Raw genomic sequence first — 27629 nt, 5'->3', positions numbered from 1 at the left:
GAGGTGGTCCACCAAAAGCCAGATCTCCTTGGCCGCTCAGTGGAGTCATCACCATCCTGGGGTACGATATCCAGAAACTGCTTCTCCTGGAGGTCCAATGACAAGCGGGACTGGCATGAGAGCCTGACAGAATGTGTGCCTGTATGCATTCTTTCCTTGCTCCAGCTGGGTGGACAAGTCTTGCCCTCTGAGGCCACAACTAGGGCTGGGCGATAGCTGGCTTTCAACACGGTGATATATCACTAGCTAAACATTGCAATACACCAATATAGCACGATGTCTGAAATAGGATGGAGCTATGTAGAGGCATTGGCTGGCTTCACGGTTTCCCCCGCATTGAGATTTTTGCTGCCCCCTGCAGGAGGGCAGGGGAAAGCTGAACCAGCAGAGTCCACAGGGGCTGCAGGAATCTCGAGAAACATTGTCTGGCTTCACAGTTTCCCCCCACATGGTGTTTTTTGCATAGTACACACACACACATCATGATTCACAATATATTGCCAGGTCAGAAATTATGAAACCAGTCTCACTATCTAGACTTCAAGCTGATTTGAAAATATATCTATTTTGACATATCGCCCGGCCCTAGCGACAGCAAGCATCTCAAGTGGGAAAACAAAAAACAAATTGCTCGCACCCCAAATCCAAGCTCCCCCTCCCCTATTAATATGCAGCTAGTAATCCTCCCACTCCGGATGTGCAGTTCACCCAAAAGCTTTCTAAATATGCAGCTGTGGACATGAGGTTTGGCTAACATTTTATTTAAATTGCTGGAACCTGCCCTGGGACCTTAGGGTGAAGGGCAGGAAATAAGTAACAAAAACAGCAACAGAACATGGATGGGCCTTCATAGGTTGATGGGCTGCAGCCCCAGCCAGCATGATGAGATGATGGGGTCACATGTTCACCACCCCTTGTCTAGAGCACGTTGCAGAGGCAGTGGTAGAAACTGAACAACAGCTGGAGCCCCAGCCCACGACTTTGTCTGGGCAATGCAGCACACAGCAGCTGGTGAACCATGCCTCCGGTCTCCTTCCCATCTTCCTCTCCAGAAATGTTCAGGGTGGTTAGTTCTATCTCAAGCTACCACATTCAAGAGAAAGAGAAAGAGAGGAGGGGGGAGCAAGAGAGCTTTAGGAGCACAGCAATGGCAAGCAGCCCATCACTAAAAGGAGTTGGCAAGGATGGAGAATTTGATCCCCTCATCCCCAGGGCAGCTGTGGATTAGGACCCAGTTAATCCCCCCTCCTCCCCCCCCGCCAATACTCCCCGCCCCTGGAGAGAGAGAGAAAGAGAGAGAGAGAGAGAGAGAGAGAGAGAGAGAGAGAGAGAGAGTGTATTGGTGTGGGGAATGACACATGCTGTATCAGAGTCTTAGTGCAAGAGTAGCTGGTGCCTGCTAAAGAACACAGGAGCCTTGCTGGGTTAGATCAGCATTTTGTTCCCACAATGGCCAACCACATGCCCTTGGGAGTCCATGGGGACACAGGGACAAGAGCACTCTGTCCATCATGTTCCCCAGAAACTGGTCATCAAAAGCATGTGGTTTGTGATAATAGTGGCAAGAAATAGCCACTGATAAACATATCCTCCATGGTTCTAAATGTCTACAGCTGTCCAAACTGACAGTCACCACTGTCTCCTTGTGGCTAGGATAATACACCCAAGTAGATCTGATTTCGAGAGGAGTGACATTTCCCTGAGCCACCCCAAAGCAGCCACTACCGCTTCCCAAATGCCAGTGCTCAGGTGGTAAGAGTAAGCCAGAGTGGCATAGCCTGTGCAGCAGTGGCTGAGCACAGAGACAAGGAGAAAACTGGCTCTTGGGGCCAGAGGGGGCTGGCGCCTGCATCATGAGACTGGGCTTTCTGCCTCCCGTGCTGCCAATCGCAAGCGGACCCAGAGTCAAGCAGCGCAAAATCACTTACAAGCAGTGCTGGCAAATTCTGGTTTCGTCTCCGTTCTCCTCTGCCGAGTTCTACAAGGGCCACGTTGAGACTAGGGAAGAGACCAAAGCAAAGAGCTAGAGCCACCACCTGGACTGGATTTGAGTCAGAAGGCAGGCAGGTGCGGGTTGCCTGAGAGGAAAGTCAGGTTGGTGGGGTAGTGCCTGGTTTGCCCTAAGGGACCAGCTGCCACTGCATGGAGCAGCTGCTGATCGTTGACAAGGGCAACTCCATTTACGTGCCTTCGAGGCACACGCACACTGCCGCAAAGCTGGAAGGGGCACTTGAAGGGGCAAAAATGTCCCCCCCCCCCCAAGAGCACAAAAGCGGCAAAGTGGCATGGAAACAGCATCTCGACTCCCTCCCAGGAGCTTTGGCACCGACCTGTCAGGCCTGCGGAGAGTTGGAGCAAGGAGTTTTGCAGGGAGGCTGCTGGTTTTCAAAGGGCTTCCGGAAGTTTAGAGGGTGTTTGCAGGCTTTTCCAATGCTGTCCCCAATATACGCAATTTCATTTAAACGCACGGTACCTCGGAACGCAACCCCCGTGTAAACGGGGCGTTGCCTGTACCTGATTTGAGCCCACTACAAGAACATCTAGAGGATAGCAAACCAACTGTTACCTTTTCTAGTAATAATAATAATTTATTATTTGTACCCCGCCCATCTGGCTGGGTTTCCCCAGCCACTCTGGGCGGCTTCCATAGAAACCAAAAATACAGTGAAATATCACAGATTAAAAACTTCCCTGAACAGGGCTGCCTGAAGATGTCTTCTAAATGTCAGGTAGTTATTTATCACTTTGACATCTGATGGGAGGGCGTTCCACAGGGCGGGCGCCACTACCGAGAAGGCCCTCTGCCTGGCTCCCTGTAGCTTTGCTTCTCGCAATGAGGGAACCACCAGAAGGCCCTCGGCGCTGGACCTCAGCGTCCGGGCAGAACGATGGGGGTGGAGACGCTCCTTCAGGTATACTGGGCCGAGGCCGTTTAGGGCTTTAAAGGTCAACACCAGCACTTTGAATTGTGCTCGGAAACGTAATGGGAGCCAATGTAGGTCTTTCAAGACCGGTGCTATGTGGTCTCGGCGGCCGCCCCCAGTCACCAGTCTAGCTGCTGCATTCTGGATTAGTTGTAGTTTCCGAGTCACCTTCAAAGGTAGCCCCACGTAGAGCGCATTGCAGTAGTCCAAGCGGGAGATAACCAGAGCATGCACCACTCTGGCGAGACAGTCCGCGGGCAGGTAGGGTCTCAGCCTGCGTACCAGGTGGAGTTGGTAGACAGCTGCCCTGGATACAGAATTGACCTGCGCCTCCATGGACAGCTGTGAGTCCAAAATGACTCCCAGGCTGCGCACCTGGTCCTTCAGGGGCACAGTTACCCTATTCAGGACCAGGGAGTCCTCCACACCAGCCCGCCCCCTGTCCCCCAAAAATAGTACTTCTGTCTTGTCAGGATTCAACTTCAATCCATTAGCCGCCATCCATCCACCAACCGCCTCCAGGCACTCACACAGGACCTTCACCGCCTTCACTGGTTTTGATTTGAAAGAGAGGTAGAGCTGGGTATCATCTGCATATTGATGGACACCCAGTCCAAACCCCCTGATGATCTCTCCCAGCGGCTTCATATAGATGTTAAATAGCATGGGGGAGAGGACGGAACCCTGAGGCACCCCACAAGTGAGGGCCCAGGGGTCTGAACACTTATCCCCCACCACCACTTTCTGAACACGGCCCAGGAGGAAGGAGCGAAACCACTGTATAACAGTGCCCCCAGCTCCCAGCCCCTCTAGACGGTCCTGAAGGATGTTATGGTCGATTGTATCAAAGGCCGCTGAGAGATCCAGCAGAACCAGGAAACAACTCTCACCTTTGTCCCTAGCTCGCCGGAGATCATCAACCAGCGCGACCAAGGCAGTTTCAGTCCCATGGTGAGGCCTGAATCCCGATTGGAAGGGATCCAAATGGTCCGCATCCTCCAGGCGTGCCTAGAGTTGTTCAGCAACCACGCGCTCAATCACCTTGCCCAAGAATGGAAGATTTGAGACTGGGCGATAGTTGGCCATACTGGCCGGGTCTAAAGATGGTTTTTTTAAGAAGTGGTTTAATGACCGCCTCTTTCAGCGGATCTGGGAATGTTCCCTCACAGAGGGAAGCATTCACCACCCCGCAGAGCCCATCGCCCAGCCCTTCCCGGCTTGCTTTTATTAGCCAGGATGGGCAAGGATCAAGGAGACAGGTGGTTGGTTTCACGCGTCCAAGCAGCCTGTCCACATCCTCGGGGGTAACGGATTAAAATTGATTCCACGCAACTTGACCAGACAGAGCTCTGGCACTCTCCCGCCCCGGCCCTGCTCCCACGGTGGTGTCTAGCTCCTTCCGAATATGAGTGATTTTATCTGCAAAAAACTTAGCAAAATCATTTCAGGAGATCTTGGGGTCTTTACAAGGCCCCGGTGGTAAAGGTGTTTCCGTTAAATTGCGAACCACCTGAAAGAGTCTCCTGCTACTATTTTCTGCAGATGCAATAGAGGCGGCGAAGAAAGTCTTTTTCGCCGTCGCTATCGCCACTTGGTAGGCTCGACGTTGAGCTCTAACCTGTGTCCGGTCAGATTCGGAGTGAGTTTTCTGCCACCGACGCTCTAGCCGTCTCAACGATTGTTTCATCGCCCTCAGCTCCGAAAAAAACACGGGGCTGTCCAGGCTCCATGCAATCGGAGAGGGCGCTTCGGAGCCAGACAGTCGATAGCCCTGGTTAACTCCGCATTCCAGCGGGCCCCCAGGGAATCAGCTGAAAGGCCATCAGCATGGGCTAAAGCATCCCCTACCACTCTCTGGAAACCATTTGGATCCATTAAGTGGCGGGGGTGGACCATCCGAATTGGTCCCACCTCCCTGCAGAGGGGAAGGGTCGCGGAGAAGTGCAGTTGCACCAGGAAGTGATCTGACCATGGCACTTCTTTTGTTTCACTTTTACTTAGTGTCAGATCACCCACGTCACTAGAGGTGAACACCAGGTCTAAGGCATGTCTATGACTATGAGTTGGGCCAAACTTATTCAGGGACAGCCCCATGGAGGCCATGCTTTCCACGAAGTCCCGAGCAGCGCCTTGTAAGGTCGTGTCGGCATGGATGTTAAAATCCCCTAGGACAACCAAACTAGGTGTCTCCAGGAGAAAATCCGCCACGACCTGAAGCAACTCGGACAGGGAATCCTTGGTGCAGCGGGGAGGTCGGTACACCAATAGGAATCCTGTACTGCCCCTATTGCCCAACTTCCAGAACATGCACTCAGAAAACTGGATCTTCCCAGTAGGACGCCTGGTGCAAGCTAGTGACTTCCTAAAAATCACTGAAACCCCCCTCCCCGCCCACATGACCTGGGTTGCTGTGCGTAAGAGAAACCTGCTGGACAAGCAGTGGCAAGGACAGGCCCATCTGCTTCCTCCAACCAGGTCTCTGTCACACATACCAGGTCAAATCCTCCATCCACAATCAGGTTGTAGATGGCAGGGAGGCAGGGAGAGTCTTCAAACAACGACTAAACCTGCCTCCTCGGTAATGACATGGTCTGGTCTTAGCGCAACTCCGCCTCCTGCCCATGATCACCGAGATCGGATGTCCCAGTGCTTCCCCCCCTGTGGAACTTGTCCCAGCCATCGTGTTGGCTGGGGAGCCACTCCCAGGCAGCCCTGATCCCGCCCCTTAAAAACAAAACACAAACTATACAGAACCAATAAAACAACAACAACAAAAAGGAACAGAACAATTATACTAAAATTAATCCCCAACCAAATATCCATTACACCCACCCACCCCCAACAAGGGAAAAAAGGAAAAAAAGAAATACAAATTTAAATTGCCACCGACTGCTTGAGGACATTTTAAAACACATTGGAACAGGGAAGCAATTGCAGAACACTTCCCAGCTTCCCCAAAAGTTGGTTCCAAATAAGGGCCTGGGCCACACCCCCTGGGCCAGTTGGAAAAGGCCCTGGAAGGGAGCAGGCCCTGCAGTCCTCACCCAGCCGATGGTCCGAGGCCTCACCGCAGCAGGAGTCCCTTTATAGCTGGGAGAAAGGGCCTGGGCCACGCCCCCTGGGCCAGTTGGAAAAGGCCCTGGAAGGGAGCAGGCCCTGCAGTCCTCACCCAGCCGATGGTCCGAGGCCTCACCGCAGCAGGAGTCCCTTTATAGCTGGGAGAGAGGGCCTGGGCCACGCCCCCTGGGCCAGTTGGAAAAGGCCCTGGAAGGGAGCAGGCCCTGCAGTCCTCACCCAGCCGATGGTCCGAGGCTTCCCCGCAGCAGGAGTCCCTTTATAGCTGGGAGAGAGGGCCTGGGCCACGCCCCCTGGGCCAGTTGGAAAAGGCCCTGGAAGGGAGCAGGCCCTGCAGTCCTCACCCAGCCGATGGTCCTTTTCTAGGAAGCTGTCTTCTCCCTGAGATCAGAGGAGGAAGGCAAGAGCAAAAGACAACCAAGGGTGTTAATGGCACAGGCCCTGAGAAGAGAAAGAAACAGCCTGTTGGCTGAACAGTATCTGGGCAGATGGCAGGGAAATGCACAGAGCGAAAGGGCAGGTGGGAGGACCAGAACCTGGGATGACTCAGTCAAGGCAAACAAAGGGCATGAACAGCACACAGGAAGCGGATGCACAGCTACAGAAGCTGAAGCTGAATGCAGCGGAGGACCCCCAGCCCCCACATTTCTGAGTGGAAGAGCAGCTGTTTTTCAAGCAGGCAAGCAGAGTGGGAAGGGTAGACATCCAGCACATGAACCTGCCAGGTAAATCAACCCCTTTCCCTACCAGGTCAATAAGTCTGGTGACGGGAACTTCGCCAAGCGGCTGCCTCATCCAGCACAAGGCTTCCAAGGAGGTCCCGAAGCAGCTTGGTAGGTAGCTCCCACTGATGGTGAGGAAATAGTCCTTGCCACGGTCAAGGTGAAGGACAAAGCTAGCCTCAATCTTCTCTTCCTTGCGGACGTACACATCCAGGGAAATGTCCCCCGTCTCACCTAAAACGGGAGGAGGTCAGGTAGATACACTCTTTGGCACAGCCAAGTTGGCTTGTCTGTAAATTAAAAGTGAAGACAGTGAAGAATTGAACAGAAGGACACAATAGGAGCCTGCTGGATCAGGCCAATGGCCCATCTAGTACAGCATCCTGTTCTCCCAGGTGTATGGGGGAAACCTTAACTTCAAGAATTAGGAGAAGAAGCGACTCAGTTCCCACCCCCACCCCACTTTCCTCTCTAGTCCTCCAAAGCAGCAGCTGCACAGAAGATGGTGACAGGATACTGGGGGGGGGGGTGAGAGAAAGTGATCCTAACAAAAGAATATAAAAAGGGAAAGGATTTTTGCGCCCCCAATGTAACTTTCTTTTTTAGTTTACATTTCACTGAGTTTTTAAAAGTTTGGCTAGTTCTATATGTTCTCCAAGATATTTTTGTGCCTCCACAACATAAAAATACGCATTGTTTTTTTAAAAAAGTAATTTTTGGACGGAATGCTCTCACTGGTTAACTGCGATGCCAAAAGGTGTTTTGGGACCCTCCAGCATTGTTTGGCTTCCATTCATTTGTGTGTGTGTGTTTAAAGCTGGTCACACACACTTTTACACTTTGGGCTCAGCTGCTTTGACGTGCGGCCCTTGGAGGCTTGAGCACGGGGCAATGCAGCCCACAAATGTTAAGCCTCCCCTGCTCTACCAAACTCCCAAGGTTTGAGGGAGGAGGGTTGGGAAGAGGAGGAGAAAAGGAAGGCCTTCCCTAGATGAGCCTTGGGGTCCCTTTCCAACTCTACACTTCTCTGATTCCAGAGAGAGACGCGCTGGGCTCCAAGTATCCCTCGCAGGGCTCAGCGCGAAGCCATGGCTTCCAATCCTGGCTGTCACTGAGCTTGGGGATAAAGGAGAAGTGGAGGGTGACCTTCCCGTTGTTTGTGATCTGGAACTTCTCCTTCTGCAGCTGCCGGAACTTCACATTCTCAAATGGAAACTGGAGAGCAAAGGGGGGGGGGAGGAAAGAGAGTGCTTGCCTTCAGCAGAGGCAAGGAAACGTGCTCCAGGGGGAAGTTTGTCCTTGGCCCCGGGCTCTCATTTAGGGGACTGCACATGCAACAGGTCCACGTGGGGCTCTCCAGATATTGCTGCACTTGCCACTGGCCATGTTGGCTGGGGATGATGGGAGTTGTAGTCCAGCATCTGGAGGACACCACGCTGGCTACCCCTGGAGTCTTTGCCTGCGAGGAAGAGGAAGAGGCTGCCGCTCAGTGGAAGGGCATCTGCCTTACCTGCAAAGGTCCCAGGTTCTATCCCCAGCATCTCCAGGTAGGGCTGGGAGAGATCCCCCAGAAATCAAGACTGAGCTAGATGGGCCAAGGGCTTCTTTCCCCCCTGGTCTTTTTGCAGCAAACCCTCTTTAAGGGGTTGGAGAGGATCCTATTCGTCTTTACCTCCCTCCAGGCAGGGAAGGAATTCGTTCTCCATCCTGTCCATCAACTGAACAATATCCTCAAGCACTTTCCGGTACCGTCGGTCAGCCACAACCTTCACCTATGGGGGGGGGCAGAGCACATTTGTTGGGGCTATGGACTAAAGGGGGGGCATGAGTTAAGAGCAGAAAGGCCTGATGCACCCCCCTGTTCCCAGCCCTGAAAGAGGCAAGTACTGTAACTCTGAGAGCTTCCCCAGGATGGCAGCAGCTGTGACTTCCAGAGCCAATGGGCTGAAGCCAAATGCTCCAAGCCAAGTGCCACAGAAGCTCCATTGCATGAATGGAGCCAACGGTTAAGGTATACAGTTCAGCCCATGTGGTCTGCCATGCCTGCAGGAGCAGCGTGTACTCAGAACAGTGGAGAATGGAAGAATTTTAACAGAAATGGAAGGGATTTAACAGAGCCAAAACCTGCCCACTCATTGGCCAAGGAGGAGCTCTGTGGAAAGGGGCCTGGTTGTTGGTCAGGGCCTGCCCAGATTCGAGGAGGTGCCACATAGCAGGCAACTAAAAACCCTGAATAGACGATAGCCCTGGCCAGGGCAGGTGTTACCCCTGTGAGGAAGAGGGAGCTGACGGGCTTGTGGTCGCTCCTTTTCCATTCCATGTGGCTTCGGTAGCTGAGCTGATTCACGCTGCCTCCTCTCCAGAGGCTTGGCTCACACCATGCTGGCACACGGCACTTCCCACTGCAAGGAGACAGGAGAGACACCAGGACTGTTGGACTGGCTGAGGCAACACACAAGGCTCACACAGTCAAACTTTGGCTCCACACACGGCCTGTGATCTTGACCACGGTCAACAGCTGGAGATGATGGGGCTTGGGAGTCCAACTTCTGAAGGGGCGGACCTTGCAGGTGTGCAGGCATTTTGCCTCATGGAGAGAGTTGTTAGGAAATCAAAAGCTGCCTTCTACCAGGTCAGAATGAATTTCTGACCTCCCCCAGTTTGGATTCCTACATTGCAGGGGGTTGGACTAGATGACCCTCATGATCCCTTCCAACCCCACAATTAATTAATTAAGTCTCCTCTGGCTGGCAGCAGTTCTCTGTGGCCCAATCCTTTTTCAGGTGGAGGCGCCATAGAGTTTCAACTTGAGACTCTGCATACAAAGCATATGGCACACCACCAAATGATGATCCTTCCCCAAAGCAAGGGGCCCCGTTATTCTTGTTCAGACACTATTTTTTCAGTGATCCAAAAGACCCTTTCTGGCACCTGAAATGCTGCCCAAAGGAGCCTGCCGTTTTCCGGCTTCGTCACTACATGTTCTGCCTGTCCTTTTGATTTCCCCATTACCACAGCAAGAGCAATGAAACTAGCAGGCCTAGGTGGCTTCTGACAGTTGTCAAGAACCACAAGAATATGCCAAATCCTGGATGGTGAGGCTCAATGGCTACTAGCCATAATGGCCACAGAACATACTCCACCAAGAGAAGCAGTATGGCTTGGAGGAGGGGAGCGTGCTGTTGCACTCAGGTCCTGTTTGTGGGCTCCCCGAGAGGCATCTCATTGGCCAATGTGAGAACAGGATGCTGGGCCAGATGGACCAATGGCCTGATCCAGCAGGGCTGCTCTCATGCTCTTATGCCCTGGCAGACTCATCTTGAGAGAGCACCAAGTCTCATTCCCAGACTTCCTTGACACAAAGAGGATTCTCATTCAGCCTGCTGCACCTTTCAAGGAACTGCAACACCGAAAAGGAGCCAAAACATTTCCAGAGCAGGGATGGCTTGAGGAAGACAACATACCACAGCCTTGCATTTCACAACTCGCCTAGCAGCCTTTGGCAACCCAGAATTCCATGCAAGCAAAGTGAGCAGGTGAAGGAGAGCTGGATCTCTCTCTTCCTCCGTGGCTTGGTGTCCATTCTGGCTGCAGAGGAAAGGAAGTCCGTCCAGCCCTCAACTCTAGCCCTCCTCCAACAGCTTGCTTAGCAGAAAGCCATGTTTAAAATATATGTTTTACTAGCCTGCTCAGGAGGATGGAAAGGCAGGACACTACTGGCATCTCGGCAGACTAGGAAAAACAAACAAGCCGTGCAGAAGAATGATTGAGAGGACTTACTTACAAAGGCTCAACTATCAAGCAGAATCTGTTTTAGAGTCGAATTTGTAAGTCGGGATGAACTTGATCTCTCCCTCTGTGAAATCAGCAAAAGCTGTCTTTTGGGTACGCTGAATGTTTAGCTAAAGCCAAAAAGAAATCGCTTATCAGCAGAGAAGCAAAAGACCCCCCTGTTGCCTGACAATGGAGTCTATTAGAAGAGGAAGCAGAGGGGCGTTTGACTGTTATTTTTGGCAAATCTTCGGTGTGTTGGTGAGTGAAAGAAAGAGATAAGAATAGAAGGAATGTGTAATGGGTTTAGGGGTTGATCATGCGTAAGTTGCCGCCACTCCTGGCTAGGTTACCTGGTTAACCCTTTCTGACTGAGCAGCCTCCAGCATCGTGACTGTCTCAGTCGCTGGCAGAATCCGTCAGTGGGCATTTCTTGAACCTTTTCCAGCATAAAAGCTGTTTGACGCCAAGTCTCCTCCTACTCTCCCTGCGCGGAAGTCTTCTGCGCAGGGAGGGTGTGGGCAGCGGAGTTGTTTGAGTACCTTCCCCCTCAGGGTCTCCCCCGGTACATACAGCGCCCCCTTATAGTACAGCACCCCTTCTTTTTCCTCAAAACCCCCATGGTTTTCTCTTCCGTCTCGGAGTTCCCTGATTTTACTTTGGGCGAACATGTCGTTTCTAGTAAGCCCGGCCAGTTCTCGTTTCCCAACCAAGGCTCCCCCCCACACCCATCGGTCCTCGGGGATCACGTGTCGTATCTCCAGCGGTCCCTCCCCTTCCATGTACTCTGGCTTCCGGGAGAGAGCATCTGCTCTTACGTTTTCCTCTCCCGGCACATATCGGATCTCGAAGGAAAACTTGGAGAACTCCTGCGCCCATCTAATCTGTCTCTGGTTGAGTACTCACACGGTCCTCCAGTATTCCAAGTTCTTGTGATCAGTACAAACCTGGATCTTGTGCTGCGCCCCTATTAACAGATGTCTCCATCGGCGAAACGCCGCATAGATCGCAAGCAGTTCGCGGTCATACACCGTGTAGTTTTGCTCCGACTTGCTCAACTTCCTCGAGAAAAAGGCACACGGCTTCCATTCCTGCTTGCTCCTCCCTGGCTGCAAAAGCACCACCCCAATGGCTCTGTCGGACGCATCAGTCTCTAGCCTCGTGGGTTTCTCCAGATCAACGTGTAGGAGCTGCTCTTCCGAAGCGAACGCCTTCTTCAGTCTTTCAAAGGATTGCTGGGCACTTTCTGTCCAGGTGAACTTCCTTTCGCTACTGACACAATCTGTGATGGGCGCCGTTAAGTGGGCGAAGTTTTTGATGAACTTCCTGTAGAAGTTACTGAACCCTAGGAACCTCTGCACATCCTTCCGGGTTTTGGGGGCTTTCCATTCCAGCACTGCCTGCACCTTGCTTGGGTCCATAGCTAGTCCCTTGTCTGACAACTTGTACTCCAGAAACTCGACCTCTCTGGAGTGAAATTGGCATTTTTCCAGCTTGACCCACAACTGGTGCTTCTGCAGCCTCTCTAGCATTTCCCTGACGTCTTTGACATGTTGCTTCTCATTGTTTGAATAGATTAAGACGTCGTCCAAGAAGGCTACGCAGTTCTTGTACAGTAGGGGACCCAACACGTGGTGCATGAATGCTTGAAAGCAGGTTGAGCCCGATTGTAATCCAAATGGCATGACCAAGTACTCAAAAGCCCCCAGGGGGGTGAACATGGTGGTCTTCCATTCGTCCCCCTCCCTTACCCTGATCAAATTGTACGCTCCCCTGAGGTCCAGCTTGGTGAAAATTTTCCCCTGCCTCACCCGTGTTAAAATGTCGTCAATCCTGGGCATTGGGAAGGTCACGGGTTCAGATACCAAATTTAAGGCCCGATAGTCCACGACCAGCCTGGGCTGGTTAGTCCCTCTTTTGTCCACAAAGAACACCGGACTGTCCCCCACTGCCTTTGATTCTCTTCAGGTTCTTGTCAATAAACTGCCGTAACTCCTGCATCTCCCTGTCCGACATGGCATACAGCTTACCCACCGGCATCTGAGCCCCTGGGATTAAGTTGATTTGGCAGTCAAAGGGCCTATGGGGGGGTAGTCTGTCTGCCTCCTTCTCGCTGAAGACTTCCTTTAGGTCAGCGTATGGTGGTGGCACCTCTCCCTTTGTTTCCACCGCCAGCCCAGCCACCCTAGCCACTGTCATTCTGGGGGTTGCCTCCCCCAGACAGTGTTCCAAACAGTGAGCTGACCCAAAGGTGACTGACCGCTGATGCCATGACACTACTGGATCATGCAGTGCCAGCCAGCTCATTCCCAGTATTATTGGGGGTCCTGCCAGTTTGGCCACGTGAAAGGCAATGGTCTCCGTGTGCCTGGAAACCCTCATTCGCATTGGCGGGGTCTGGTGTGTCACTTCCCCTCCCAGAAGTTCCCTGCCATCGATGGTGGTCACTTGCAAGGGAAAATCCAGGGGTAGCAAGTGTATTTGGTGCTCCAAAGCGAAGTCCCTGCTAAAGAAATTGCAGGAGCTGCCCGAATCCAGCAACCCCTCAACCTTGACTGGGTGCCCATTCGGGAGTTCTAGCACCACTGCTATGGCTATCGCTGCCCTGGGGGGGTCAGGCTGGGGCACTTCTATTGGTTGCTGGCCTGGCTGCTGGCCCCTTTGGTTGGCAGCCAGGCACTGTCGTTTCCCTGCGCCTGCCCTTCGTCCCCCTTCTCCTCACAGCCAGCAGCCCCCACCATCCCTTGCCAGGCCTTTCTTTGAGGGCAGACCCTTGCAAAATGTCCCAGCCGTTGGCAGAGGGAACACTTCTTGGTGGTTTTCCACTCCTTCCCCTCCCTCTTGCGACCTTCACTGGAGTTTGAAACCTCTCGCACGCGTGCGCCACCTATTTCCATTGGCTCAGCCTACTGGGAAAGCTGTCTTGGTATTTCAGGAATGCGGTAGTCATGGCAACGTTCCCCTCTCACTTCGCGTTTCTCCTGAGCCCGCGCTTCCTGCCTCACTCCAATCGCAAGCACAGCCTTGGTCAGCTGATCCATCGACTGCACGCGGGGCGCGCAGGACAGCTCGTCCTTCACCGTTGTTGACAACCCCTCCTCAAATAACATTTGAATAGGTTCAGAGTCCAGATCCCACCCGAGACGGTGAATCAACATTGCAAAGCGCGACCAGTAGTCTCTAACTGACTGGCTCCCCTGCTTACACCCCATCAGTTCTCGACGAGTCACACTTTGCTGGACTTCACTGGAATACATCGCATCCATCGCCTGAAATAATTTCTTAAGGTCCTTCAAGGCATGATTGTGCGTCGCCATAAGGGGCCTAATCCATTCCCTTGCCCCATCCTCCAGATGCCCCACAACATAGGCCACCCGTTGCTCCTCGTTTGCAAAGTCATTACGCTGCAGTTCCAAAGCGTACTCTATTTCCGTTCGGAACGTATTGTAGTCCTGGGGTTTCCCCCCAAACTTGTGTACCAGCCCCGGTACTTTCCTTGCGATGGGGGTGGGTCTCACCTGAGCATCCTGAGCTCGCCTTTCGTCCAGCCGCGCCGTCAGGAGAGCTACATGCTGTTCCAAGTCTCAGTTTCTCTCTACCAGACCTTGCACTGCAGCTGCTTGCTCCGTCTCTCCAGCTCCTCTGGTCTGGCTCATGGTGCTGCCTCTCTGGAGCTACGCACAAGCAACGTCAAGGACTGACGGATTGCTGTAATGGGTTTAGGGGTTGATCGTGCGTAAGTTGCCGCCACTCCTGGCTAGGTTACCTGGTTAACCCTTTCTGACTGAGCAGCCTCCAGCATCGTGACTGTCTCAGTCGCTGGCAGAATCCGCCAGTGGGCGTTTCTTAAACCTTTTCCAGCATAAAAGTTGTTTGACGCCAAGTCTCCTCCTACTCTCCCTGCGCGGAAGTCTTCTGCGCAGGGAGGGTGTGGGCAGCGGAGTACCTGTACTCTCTCCGCTGGTCTCCGGCGAGGAGTCTTGGAGCCTCCTCTCCGATTCCCCCACCTGCCCCCCTTCTCCACTGGTGTTACGCTGATTTCCTTCCCCAGCAGATGGGCTGCCTCTCTCCCTCCTGGGACCCTCTCCTGCATCCCTTTGGAGCCTTCCCTCGGCCTCTAGCTCCGATGGCAGTTCCCTGACAGAATGCTTAGTTTCACTTTTAATAAAGAACTGCACAACTGGATGTATGGACTGCCGTCGCCATTGTTACATTGTTATACTTTGGAAAAATACCAGCAACGTTTTTGGAGAAGTGAGTATTTTAACAGATAAAAGGGGAAGTTTTATGCACTGTAATAATCTGACTTTTGAAATTGAACAATGCCACAGGTTTTAAGGGTTGATGGTGAGCTTCAAAATTAACTTCTAAAAAAATACTGCCCCCCCACTCCCACTCCCCCCCCTTTCCTTTGCCGTTGGAGTATAAGACCATCTCAGAAGCTTTTTAGTGTGGTTTTAATGAATGGATAAGGCTGGAAACTGACTGAGATCGTCCCTCAGGAGAATCCTGCTTTGGATATAATTTTTATTTTTATTTTTTGTTTTTGTCTCCCTTTTTCCTTTTTTTGTGGGACTTATTTTATGGATTTCTGCTACTTCTTTTTTACTTCCTTCATTGGATTAATCTGAGATTGGAAAGTTTGAAGACTACATTGGATTATAATTGGAGTATAATTAAAATCTAAAACAACTGGCAATAACAAAACTGAGAAAATATATCATTTTTTACTCTTTTTTATGGTTTGGTCCTTTTCTTCCCCTGTTGTATTTTATCTTCGAAATGACGGATTGGATTTAGCCTAAGTGGTGGCAAGAAGATTTTCGCCTTTCTATTGTCTCTTTATTACTGAAAAGTTTTAAAACTTTGGCAAAATTTAGCGGAAATTGAGGACTGTGAATTAGCGAATTCTCCTAACAAAAAGGCCAAAAGTACAATCACGATTATATTCTCTCTTTGGGGATTTTCTAAGATAATAAGAGTATCTCCATTGGGTTATATTTTATCTTTATTCTGGCTATTTATTTTGTAATGTAGGAAATACCTGGCTTGATATATTGGTTGGAGGTGTTTGGTGTTAACTTTTATATGTTATTGGGTTTTGCTAAATATTGTATAGGGCCTTATTGGTTGTGCTAATTTTGGTGCATTAATTAATTTTGGTAGGAGTGTGAAGAGATTAAAAGATATGTCACACCAACAGAAAAAAAACAAGCGAAGGGGGGACACCGGCAGATAGGAGAAGCTCATCTTAAGGCAGCCCTGTTCAGGGAAGTTTTTAATATGTAACTCTGTATTGTTTTTAACACTGATTGGGAGCCGCCCAGAGTGGCTGGGGAAACTCAGCCAGATGGGCGGGGTATAAATAATAAATTATTATTATTATTATTATTATTATTATTATTATTATTATTATTATTATTATTAAAACAAGAGTCAGACTTTAAGGGAGAAATATTGAAAATGTTTGGAGAAATAAAAAATGATATAAGTGATATAAAGCAGAGTGAAAAAAATTTAGAGGCCAAATTAGAACAAATGGATAAAAGGATTGGAAAAATGGATTAAAAAAATGATGAAACAGTAAATGAATTAAAGGGACAATTGAAATATGTGACTAAGAGAACACAAACGTTGGAAGAGGGGATGAAGAGGACAAAACAGGAAATGAGGGAAGTGAGGAGAGAGGAGGGGAAAATAAAGGTAGAAATGTCGGAGATTAATAAAACACAAGAAGAAGTCTTGGATGCTGTCAGAGCTGCCCTAGATCCCAGCTCACAAAGGACCAACGCCAGTTCGTTGTTATATACAAAGGTCTTTATTGAAGTTCATTTTCGTTTACACAGCCGCAGCGTGCAGCTCTACGTCTGAAACTCTAGACCGCTGAAGCTCCGTCTGAGTCTCCTCCCCCCAGACACCAGTTTAAGACTCTAGCCTTGCTCCACCTCTTCCTCTGCTGGTTCCTCTTCATCCTGGAGAAGAGTGACTAGTGGGGTGCCACAGGGTTCTGTCTTGGGCCCGGTCTTATTCAACATCTTTATCAACAACTTGGATGATGGACTCAAGGGCATCCTGATCAAATTTGCAGATGACACCAAACTGGGAGGGGTGGCTAACACCCCAGAGGACAGGATCACACTTCAAAATGACCTTGACAGATTAGAGAACTGGGCAAAAGCAAACAAGATGAATTTTAACAGGGAGAAATGTAAAGTATTGCACTTGGGCAAAAAAAATGAGAGGCACAAATACAAGATGGGTGACACCTGGCTTGAGAGCAGTACATGTGAAAAGGATCTAGGAGTCTTGGTTGACCACAAACTTGACATGAGCCAACAGTGTGACGCGGCAGCTAAAAAAGCCAATGCAATTCTGGGCTGCATCAATAGGAGCATAGCATCTAGATCAAGGGAAGTAATAGTGCCACTGTATTCTGCTCTGGTCAGACCTCACCTGGAGTACTGTGTCCAGTTCTGGGCACCACAATTCAAGAAGGACACTGACAAACTGGAACGTGTCCAGAGGAGGGCAACCAAAATGGTCAAAGGCCTGGAAACGATGCCTTATGAGGAACGGCTAAGGGAGCTGGGCATGTTTAGCCTGGAGAAGAGGAGGTTAAGGGGTGATATGATAGCCATGTTCAAATATATAAAAGGATGTCACATAGAGGAGGGAGAAAGGTTGTTTTCTGCTGCTCCAGACAAGCGTACACGGAGCAATGGATCCAAACTACAAGAAAGAAGATTCCACCTAAACATTAGGAAGAACTTCCTGACAGTAAGAGCTGTTCGACAGTGGAATTTGCTGCCAAGGAGTGTGGTGGAGTCTCCTTCTTTGGAGGTCTTTAAGCAGAGGCTTGACAACCATATGTCAGGAGTGCTCTGATGGTGTTTCCTGCTTGGCAGGGGGTTGGACTCGATGGCCCTTGTGGTCTCTTCCAACTCTATGATTCTATGATTCTATGCCCTTTCCTCCTCTGGGTCCGCCTGTCAGCTGGGGTCTCGCCCTTCATAGACTCTTCTGACGCTGAGTCCCCTGAGTCTTCCCCCTGCCTCCGGCGGGCTTTAGGACCTGGTTCCCAATCCGGGCTTTCTGCTGTCCCGCGCGCCTGTACATTTGAACTTGGCGCGCGCGCCCAGCCGGCAACCTTCCTCCTGACCATTACACTGCTCCTGTCACTGCTTCCCCCTTCGGGGAGGCTAGCTGGACTTGACCTCCCCTCCGTTCCCCCACTCTCCGATAGAGGCGTGGTCAGTCTCGACTCATCTTCTCTCCCTGCTGGAGGAGACGCTGCCCCTGACACCTGGGACTCTTCCCCCCCCACTACACTCTGGTGGGGAAGCTGGCCCTGATCTCCAGCTGCTGCTTTGGGAGTCCCCGCTGGCCCCCCTTGCCCTGACCATCGGCGCCTCCTTCTGGGAATCTTCTGATTCGCTGGAGAAGCTCATGGAATCTCTCGGGTCACTGCTATACCCCCCTACGCTCCCCTCCGATTCTTCCCCTTCGCTCTCCATTTCCTCTCTCCCCTGTGCCTCTGTTCCTGAGGCCCTGACATCCATCCCCCCCTCGAAGCCCCCCTTCCCCCCTCCCCCTCTTCGGGTGCGGGTTCCGGGTGCTCCAGTGCTGTGGGGGTGAGTGCGGGATACCGTTCTTTCCCCCCATCGTGCAGCCGGCCAGCTGGATCCGGCCAGTCCGTAATGGGCTCGTCGACGTCGATCTCCTCTGCTTCCATCTCTCTGCATTCGTGCTCGAACCCAGGGTCCTCCCCAAACACGTCCATGTCCTGCCCTCCCCCTGTTACTTCGGGCGATGCTGCGTGTAGGGGTCCCCTTAGTAGTTCCCTGCTCCACCCCACCTCCGGTTGATTGTCCCACCAATAAGAGCGGTCTGTGCTAAACCCCGAGAGTGATCCCTCTGGGGAGCTTGTTTCTGGCGCCGTTTCCTCAGCTGATGAGAACCCCTGGAACGTGCTGGCTGAAAGTGTGGGTGTGAAAAGCCAGTCGTCGAAAAAATCTGCCGGCATAGGTCTGTGTGGGAAGAGTGCATGGAACTCGTCTTTGAGGTAGTGCTCCTCCAGGGCATAGTCCGGTACCCACCTGTTGGCGCTGGCCGGGGTACCTTCCCTGGCGAGGAGATATTCAACTCCCTCTTCCCCCCATCTCGAGTCCAAAATCTCCGTGACCTCGTTGAGTGGCGCCGCCCTCGGTGACCCCCCCCTGTTGGCGATCTTCTGAGTGGATCTGGTGCGGTCCCTGTCGCCTGAAACCTGTGGGGTTCCTTGTAGGGTGTGAGCACTGACCTATGAAAGACCAGGTGCATTCTGGAGCCCTCCGGAAGCGTCAACCGGAAGGCCACTGGATTGATTTGTGCCTCGACTTGGTAAGGCCCTAGCTGCTTGTGTCCGAGCTTCTTCTTAGCTAACGATCTGGCCGGCACTGCCTGGGCCGCTAACCAGACCCAGTCCCCCACCTGGATGTCTTCCCCGACTCTCCTGTGCCTGTCTGCCTGCATTTTGTAGGCGTGTTTAGCTAGTTCCAAGTGCCTTCGGAGTTGCTCGTGGACTTCCTGTAACTCTGCTGCCAAGTGCTCTGCTCCCCGTGGCTCCCCCTCCACCTTCGTCTCAAACCCCGGGAAGGTTCTGGGATGCCGCCCATTGTTGGCGAAGAACGGTGTCACCCCTATGGACCCGTGCTTTGTGTTGTTGTAGGCAAACTCGGCCAGCGGTAGGTAGTCCACCCAGGTCGAGGGCTGTTGATTCGCGTAGCATCGCCGGTACTGCTGCATGATGGCGTTGACCCTCTCCGCTTGTCCGTTGGTCTGCGGGTGTCGTGCCGACGCTAAGTTGATCTTGACGTTCAGGATGCCCAGCAGCTTCTGCCAGAAGCTCGAGATGAATTGGCGACCCCGGTCGGACAGGATGGACCGTGGCAAGCCGTGAACTTTGAACACGTGGTCTATGAACAGCTTGGCGGTCTGTTCCGCTGTGGCCACCTTCGCGCAAGGAATGAAGTGCGCCATCTTGGTGAACAGGTCTACGACCACGAGTACCGCTGTTTTGCCTCGCGAGCTGGGCAGATCTGTGACAAAGCCCAGGGCCACTTTCTCCCACGGTTCGAGCGGCGTCTGTAGCGGTTCCAGCAGTCCCGTCGGCTTCCTGTGCACGGGTTTGGCCCTTTGGCAAGTGTCACACCTGGCGACGTAATCCACGACTTCTCCCCGCATCTGGGGCCACCAAAAGTCCCTGGCTACTAATTCCGCTGTCTTGTCCTTGCCGAAGTGCCCAGCGCTGGGCGCGTCATGTAACTGCTGCAGGACTTTCGCGCGGAGGTCGTCTCCCGGCACGTAGAGAGCCCCTTTGCGGGTGAGCAGTCCGTCGCGTATCTGGAACTCGTCTTCCTTCGCTGTGCCTCTTCGCACCTCCTCCATCTTGGATTGTGCGAACGAATCCGTCTGCAGCGCGCGACGCACCGCGTCCAGGTCCACGGTGGCTGAAGCGCATGCCCACGCTTTTGGTGCGAAAATGTGTTTGGCTGCCACCGGTGCCGCTTCCTCGAGATACTGCGGTTTCCTGGAGAGTGCATCCGCCACGACGTTGTTGTCTCCCGGGATGTATTCTATCCGGAAGTCGAAATCTGCAAAGAACTCTGCCCAGCGGATGTGTCTCTGGTTCAGGAACCTCGCCGTGCGCCAGTACTCCAGGTTCTTATGGTCCGTGCGGACCTGCACAGTGTGTCTGGCTCCGATGAGGAAGTGCCGCCACGCCTTGAAGGCTGCATGAATGGCCAGCAACTCCCTGTCCCAGATGGTGTAGTTCTGTTCCGACTTGCTGAGTTTCCTGGAATAGAATGCGCAGGGCCTCCAGTTCCCTTGCGGATCTTGCTGCAACAGGACCGCCCCCACCGCTCTGTCCGAGGCGTCCGTTTCAACCCTCATTGGTTTGCTGGGGTTTACGTGTAGCAGCTGTTCTTCGGACGCGAAGAGACGCTTGAGTCTCCGAAAAGACTGCTCCGCCTGGTCCGTCCAGGTGAACTTCTTCTTCTTGGAGCTGAGGGTGTCCGTGATGGCCGCCGTCTCCTTCGCGAACCCCTTGATGAACTTGCGATAAAAGTTGGCGAAGCCGACGAACTTCTGGACCTCCTTCCGATTGCGCGGGCTCTTCCAGTCCAACACCGAGCGGACCTTGGTGCTGTCCATGGCGAGTCCCTTGTCGGACAGCTTGTAGCCCAGGAAATCCACCTCCGTCACGTCGAACTGGCACTTCTCCAGTGCTCCCGTAGTCTCTGCTCCCGTAGTCTGTGCTCCCGTAGTCTCTGCAGGACCTCCTTGACGTCTCCCTCGTGAGCCTCCTGCGATTCCGAAAAGATCAGGATGTCGTCTAGGAAGCATACGCACTTCTTGTAGAGGAGGCCTGCTAACACGTGGTGCATGAATGCTTGGAAACAATGGGAGCCATTTTGCAGACCAAACGGCATAACTCGATATTCATAGGTGCCTAGAGGCGTAAACATGGCCGTCTTCCACTCATCGCCCTCCCGCATGCGTATGAGGTTGTACGCCCCTCGTAGGTCCAACTTGGTGAAGATTCGCCCCTTCCTCATCGTCGCGAGCAGGTCGTCGATCTTGGGCATGGGGAATGCTGTGGGCTTTGTCCTGGAATTGATGATCCTGTAATCAACTACCAATCTGCGTTGGGGTGTGTCTTTCTTCTTCATGAAAAACACGGGACAGCCCCCCACTGCTTTGGATTCTTGGATGAATCCCCGCTTCAAGTTGTGATCTATGAACTCTCTGAGTTCTTGCAGCTCGTCTTCAGACATGGAATACAGTTTTCCAGTCGGCAGCGTCGCCCCCGGCAGGAGGTCAATCGCGCACTCGTAGGGCCTGTGGGGAGGCAGCTTGTCCGCTTCCTTCTCGCAGAAGACCTCCAAAAATGCCATGTACTTGTTGGGTACCGCTTGCACCATGCCTAGGTGTAGCTGTGGTTCATCCTCTTGCCCCTCCTCTTCCTGGCTGGTCCGGATGCAGTGTTCTGCGCAGTAGGAGGAGCAGAAGGTCAATTGCTGCTGGTACCATGCTAATGCCGGGCTGTGCCTGTCGCAGATATAACACTTCCTGCTCCCTCTAGAAGCCTTCGCCTTGACTGCTCCTGGTGTTTGGGCTCTGGTCGTTGTCTGAGCCCTGGCACCACCTATCTCCATCGGCTCTTCTCCCCCCCCCCCAGTGGAGGCGTGGATTGCGCGCGCCCTGTCTCTCTGGTTACGAAGGGAGTTGTTCTGGCTGGTGTGCGTGCCATACGTCCCTCATCCCTGCTCCACGGGCGTTCTTCCAGGCGCACCCCTATCGCCAGCGCCCTCTGGGCGACTTCTGTGGTGCTGTTAGGTCTCTCCCCCCTCGCCAGTTCATCTTTCACGGCTCTATTCAGTTCCTCCCAGAACAGATCCCTTACAGCAGTGGAGTCCTTCTCCCAGCCCAGCGCATTTACTAACGCAAAAAAGCGGGCGTGATATTGTCTCACCGTGGCCTTGCCCTGCTTCAGCCCGTGCATCTCCCTCCTGGCCACATCCACATCCACCGTTGATTGAAAACAATCGTCCATGGCCTTGATAAATGCTTTTGAGTCTTGAAGGGCGGGATCATTTTCGCGCCATAAATTGCGCAGCCACGCTTTAGCTTCCCCATGCAGATGAGTTATTATGAACCCTACTTTCGCCTCCTCATCTCTAAAGTCTTTCCGAAGCAAATTGAGCGCGAAAACTATGTCTGCTCTGAAGTTAGGATACTGCTGCAGGCTCCCGTCGAAGTGGGCTACGATGCTGCCCCCCCTCTTCCCGAGGCCAACTCCCTCCGGCTTGGGTCCTGGCAGCCCCTCTGTGCCCAAACGTTCCCACCTGGTTTGCAGATCCCGGCAGAGCGCTGCTGCTTCTTCTTCTCTCTTTCTGGATGCTGCTACTTCTGCGCAAAGCTTCGAGACTGCTTCTTGCAGTTCTGTCACCTTCTCCTCTGTAGTCATCTTTGCCGATCTTCGTGAGCTCGCAAAAAAAATCTTTTGGAGACGGAGCTTACTGTCAGAGCTGCCCTAGGTCCCAGCTCACAAAGGACCAACGCCAGTTCGTTGTTATATACAAAGGTCTTTATTGAAGTTCATTTTCGTTTACACAGCCGCAGCGTGCAGCTCTACGTCTGAAACTCTAGACCGCTGAAGCTCCGTCTGAATCTCCTCCCCCCAGACACCAGTTTAAGACTCTAGCCTTGCTCCACCTCTTCCTCTGCTCTTTCCTCCTCTGGGACCGCCTGTCAGCTGGGGTCTCGCCCTTCCTAGACTCTTCTGACGCTGAGTCCCCTGAGTCTTCCCCCTGCCTCCGGCGGGCTTTAGGACCTGGTTCCCAATCCGGGCTTTCTGCTGTCCCGCGCGCCTGTACATTTGAACTTGGCGCGCGCGCCCAGCCGGCAACCTTCCTCCTGACGGTTACACTGCTCCTGTCACTGCTTCCCCCTTCGGGGAGGCTAGCTGGACTTGACCTCCCCTCCGTTCCCCCACTCTCCGATAGAGGCGTGGTCAGTCTCGACTCATCTTCTCTCCCTGCTGGAGGAGACGCTGCCCCTGACACCTGGGACTCTTCCCCCCCCCCACTACGCTCTGGTGGGGAAGCTGGCCCTGATCTCCAGCTGCTGCTTTGGGAGTCCCCGCTGGCCCCCCTTGCCCTGACAATCGGCGCCTCCTTCTGGGAATCTTCTGATTCGCTGGAGAAGCTCATGGAATCTCTCGGGTCACTGCTATACCCCCCTACGCTCCCCTCCGATTCTTCCCCTTCGCTCTCCATTTCCTCTCTCCCCTGTGCCTCTGTTCCTGAGGCCCTGACAGATGCGATTGCTATGAATGAATTGAGGCAGCGGGAGACCAATTTGAGGTTGAGAGCCGTACCAGAGATACAGGGTGAAAATATTAAAGAGAGACTGATTGCAGAAATAGCACAATGGTTAGAACTTCAACCAGAGGAGGTAGCTATGACAGTGCAAACTGCATTTAGAATGAAGATAAGAACAACCAAGACAAGGAAATTCCCAGGAGACTGTCTAATTATAGTCAAGGACAGAGAAATGAGAAATATGATCTTGCAGAAGAACAGAGAAAAAAGATTGAATATCAATGGGAATTATATAATTATTTTTAAAGATATACCGATCAGGCTGTTGAAACGGAGAGATCCATATAAACCATTGGTGCAATTTTTTATTTTTTTAAAAAAATAATATTTATTACTTTTCCAACAGTTTAAACAATACAAAAAAGAACAATACAATACAATACAAAAACACTACAAAACACTAACACATTAGACTAACAAAACAGAACAAAAAACACATCAAACAACATCAAATTGACATCAAACAATTTCGATATCTTATCTTTCATTCACTTATTTCAATGACCTCCTCACACCTCCCTTTTTGTGTTCCACTTCTGTTAATTTTTTCAGCAATTCCTTTCCATCTTCCTCTGTTTTCTATCCTATAATTATCTTAACACATTCTAACCTTATTTTTTCCTTTAATACTCTATTAATCTATTTATACTTAGTTCCTTATAACATTTCTACTAAAGCCATATAACTCCATTCCAACATTTTTCTAACATTCATTAATTTTACAGTATTTCTGTAAGTAGTCTTTAAACTTTTTCCAGTCTTCTTCCACCGACTCTTCTCCCTGGTCTCGGATTCTGCCAGTCATTTCCGCCAATTCCATGTAGTCCATCAACTTCATCTGCCATTCTTCCCGGGTGGGTAAATCTTGTGTCTTCCAATACTTCGCAATCAGTATTCTTGCTGCTGTTGTTGCATACATAAAAAAAGTTCTATCCTTCTTTAGCACCATTTGGCCGACCATGCCCAGGAGAAAGGCCTCTGGTTTCTTCAGAAAGGTATATTTGAATATCTTTTTCATTTCATTATAAATAATCTCCCAGAATGTCTTAATCCTTGGGCATGTCCACCAAAGGTGAAAGAATGTACCTTCAGTCTCATTACATTTCCAACATTTATTGTCGGGCAAATGGTAAATTTTTGCCAGCTTGACTGGTGTCATGTACCACCTATAAATCATTTTCATTAAATTTTCTCTTAGGGCATTACATGCTGTGAATTTCATACCTGTGGTCCATAACTGTTCCCAGTCAGCCATCAATATGTTATGTCCAACATCTTGTGCCCATTTAATCATAGCTGATTTCACCATTACATCCTGAGTGTTCCATTTCAACAGCAAGTTATACATTCTTGACAAATTCTTAATTTTTGGATCTAACAATTCTGTTTCCAATTTTGATTTTTCCACCTGGAAACCAACTTTTTTGTCCAAATTGTATGCCTCCATTATTTGATAATAATGGAGCCAATCTCGCACTTTGTTTTTCAATTTTTCAAAGCTCTGCAATTTTATTCTCCATCTTGTTCCAGAATTTCCCAATATTTCGGCCATTTGGCCTCCATATTGAGTTTTTTCTGTGCCTTCGCTTCCATTGGTGACAACCATCTTGGGGTTTTCTTTTCTAACAAATCCTTATATCTTATCCAAACATTAAACAATGCTTTTCTAACAATATGACTTTTAAACGCTTTATGTGCTTTTACCTTATCATACCACAAATATGCATGCCAGCCAAATGCATTATTGAAACCTTCTAAATCCAACACGTCCGTGTTTTCAAGAAGCAGCCATTCTCTCAGCCAGCAAAAAGCAGCTGATTCATAATAAAGTTTAAGGTCTGGCAGGGCAAATCCACCTCTTTCTTTGGCATCAGTTAATATCTTAAATTTTATTCGAGGCTTCTTGCCCTGCCAAACAAATCTGGAAATATCTTTCTGCCACTTCTTGAAACAATCCATCTTATCCAAAATTTGCAATGTTTGAAACAAAAACAACATCCTCGGCAATACATTCATTTTTATCACAGCAATTCGGCCTAACAATGTGTCAGGGAACTGCCATCAGAGGCACGGGAGAAGGAAAGGGTCTCAGATTCTGCAGGGGAAGGTCCAAGCACTAGAGGGAGACTCAGCCGGGAAGAAGGGGAAGAGAATGAGTGTAACACCAGGGATCAGGAAGAGCAACGGGACAGGGAGGTGCAGGGGCTCCAAGACTCTTCGTTGGAAGTTAGCAAGGAGAGCCCAAGCACCCTGCTGCCCACGCCCACCCTGCGCAGGAGACTCCCGCGCAGTGAGAGGCGGAAACGATTGGGCGTCAAACAACTCTTATGTTGGCAACGCTTTAAGAAACGCCCACAGACAGATTCTACGAGTGACTAAGGGCAGCCACGCTAAGATGGGCTGCGCAGTCCGGAGGGTTTAACCAGGCAATCCGACGCTCAAACGGAGCAGGATTACGCACGAGTAACTCCCAACCACTACAGCAATCTGTCTGTCCCTGAAAGTTGCTCGTGCGCAACAAGCAGAAGGGGGCATCATGAGTAAGACCGGAGGAGCTGGAGCCACGGGAGGGGCGGCTGGAGGCCAATCGCTGGAGGAGAGAAACTGCGATTTGGAAGAGCACATAGCCATCCTGACGGCGAGGCTGGAGGAGCGACGGTCGCTGGATGCCCAGGGGAAACCCACCCCCATAGCGAGGAAGGTACCGGGACTGGTGCACAAGTTTGGGGGAAAGCCTCAAGAGTATGGGGCGTTTAGAACAGAAATAGAATATGCCTTGAAGCTGCAGAGAAATGATTTTGAAAATGATGCAGCCAAAGTTGCTTATATTGTGGGGCACTTGGAGGACGGGGCGAGAGAGTGGATTCGACCGCTTATGGCGACGCAGAATGACGCCATGGAGGATCTATCGAAATTCTTTCAGGCGATGGATGCTATGTTCAGTAGCGATGTGCAGCAGAGTGTGACCAAACGGGAACTGCTAAGCTGTAAGCAGGGAGAAGGGTCAGTTAGAGACTATTGGTCACGTTTTGCCATGATTGTTCATCGTCTGGGGTGGCAGCTGGACGCGGAACCCATACAAATGCTATTTGAGGAGGGGCTGTCACCAACGGTCAAGGATGAGCTTTCACGCGCACCCCGCCCACAGTCTATGGACCAGCTGACCAAGGCAGCCCTTGCGATTGGAGTAAGACAGGAAGCGCGGGCTCAGGAGAGGCGGGAAGGGAGAGAGCAGCGTTGTCATGACTACCGCATTCCTAGAATACCTAGGCAGCCTTCCCCGCCGGCGGAGCCAATGGAAATAGGCGGTGCACGCGCCCAGGAAGTTTCAAACGCCAGCGGGAGTCGCAAAAAGGAGGGAAAGGGTGTAAAAACGACCAAGAAATGTTTCCTTTGCCAAAGGCCAGGACATTTTGCCAGAGTCTGCCCACAAAGAAAGGCCTGGCAAGCAATGGTGGGGGCCGTGGGGGGCGAGGAGGAGGAACCCCAGACTCCGGAGCAGGGAAACGGAAACGCTTGGCTGCCAATCAGCGGGCACAGCAGCCGAGCCAACAACCAATGAATGTGCCCAAACCAGATTCTCCAAGAGCAGCAATTGCCATTGAGGTGGTGCTTGAGCTCCCAAATGGGCACGCAGTGAAGGTTCAAGGTATGCTGGACTCAGGAAGCTCATGCAATTTTTTTAGCAGGGACTTTGCCTTAGAGCATCAGCTTCACCTGCTACCTTTGGATGCACCTCTGCAAGTCACCACCATTGATGGGAGGGAGCTGATTGGGGGGGAAGTTACCCACCAGACCCCACCAATGAGAATGAGAGTGTCTAGGCACTCAGAGACAATCGCCTTCCACGTTGCCTCATTAGCGGGTCCCCCAATAATATTAGGGATGAGCTGGTTAGTGCAACATGATCCGGTGGTGGTGTGGCATCAGAGGACCGTCAGCTTTGGGTCTGACTACTGCCTGCAGCACTGCCTAGGAGGGGAAACACCAAGGATGAGCGTAGCCAGAGTGGCAAGCACTGCAGTGGAGGGTAAAGGGAAGGTGCCACCGCAATATGCTGATCTGAAGGAGGTTTTTAGTGAAAAGGAGGCAGATAGACTGCCACCCCACAGGCCGTTCGATTGCCAGATCAATTTGCTCCCTGGGGCGCAGCTGCCGGTGGGTAAGCTGTATGCCATGTCAGACAGAGAGATGAAGGAGTTACGGGACTT

The 27629-nt window shown here is 51.6% G+C and overlaps 1 protein-coding gene, 1 long non-coding RNA gene and 1 pseudogene across 3 annotated transcripts in view; all 3 read right to left on the bottom strand.

The window, feature by feature from the left end:
* LOC310697839 (inositol polyphosphate 5-phosphatase OCRL-like) overlaps positions 1–27629 on the bottom strand; it is a 728228-nt pseudogene that overhangs the window by 375597 nt on the left and 325002 nt on the right. The window lies entirely within an intron of this gene.
* Positions 1–27629, bottom strand: part of LOC310697717 — a 471107-nt gene that overhangs the window by 276498 nt on the left and 166980 nt on the right. The gene's annotated exons all lie outside the window — the stretch shown is intronic.
* The window catches only part of LOC310697816 (inositol polyphosphate 5-phosphatase OCRL-like), a gene marked incomplete at both ends in the record, with an annotated part of 52713 nt that continues 33009 nt past the window's right edge, over positions 7926–27629 (bottom strand). Inside the window, 4 exons of the mRNA XM_083484446.1 lie at positions 7926–7936; positions 8394–8493; positions 8988–9123; positions 10520–10623. Coding sequence (XP_083340572.1) covers positions 7926–7936; positions 8394–8493; positions 8988–9123; positions 10520–10623 — 351 coding nt within the window. The remainder of the gene's footprint in view (positions 7937–8393; positions 8494–8987; positions 9124–10519; positions 10624–27629) is intronic.

This window comes from Podarcis liolepis (assembly GCF_965112155.1).
Source record: "Podarcis liolepis genome assembly, chromosome: W".
NCBI classification, from domain to species: Eukaryota; Metazoa; Chordata; class Lepidosauria; order Squamata; family Lacertidae; genus Podarcis; species Podarcis liolepis.
This window is presented reverse-complemented; position numbering and strand designations above follow the sequence as displayed.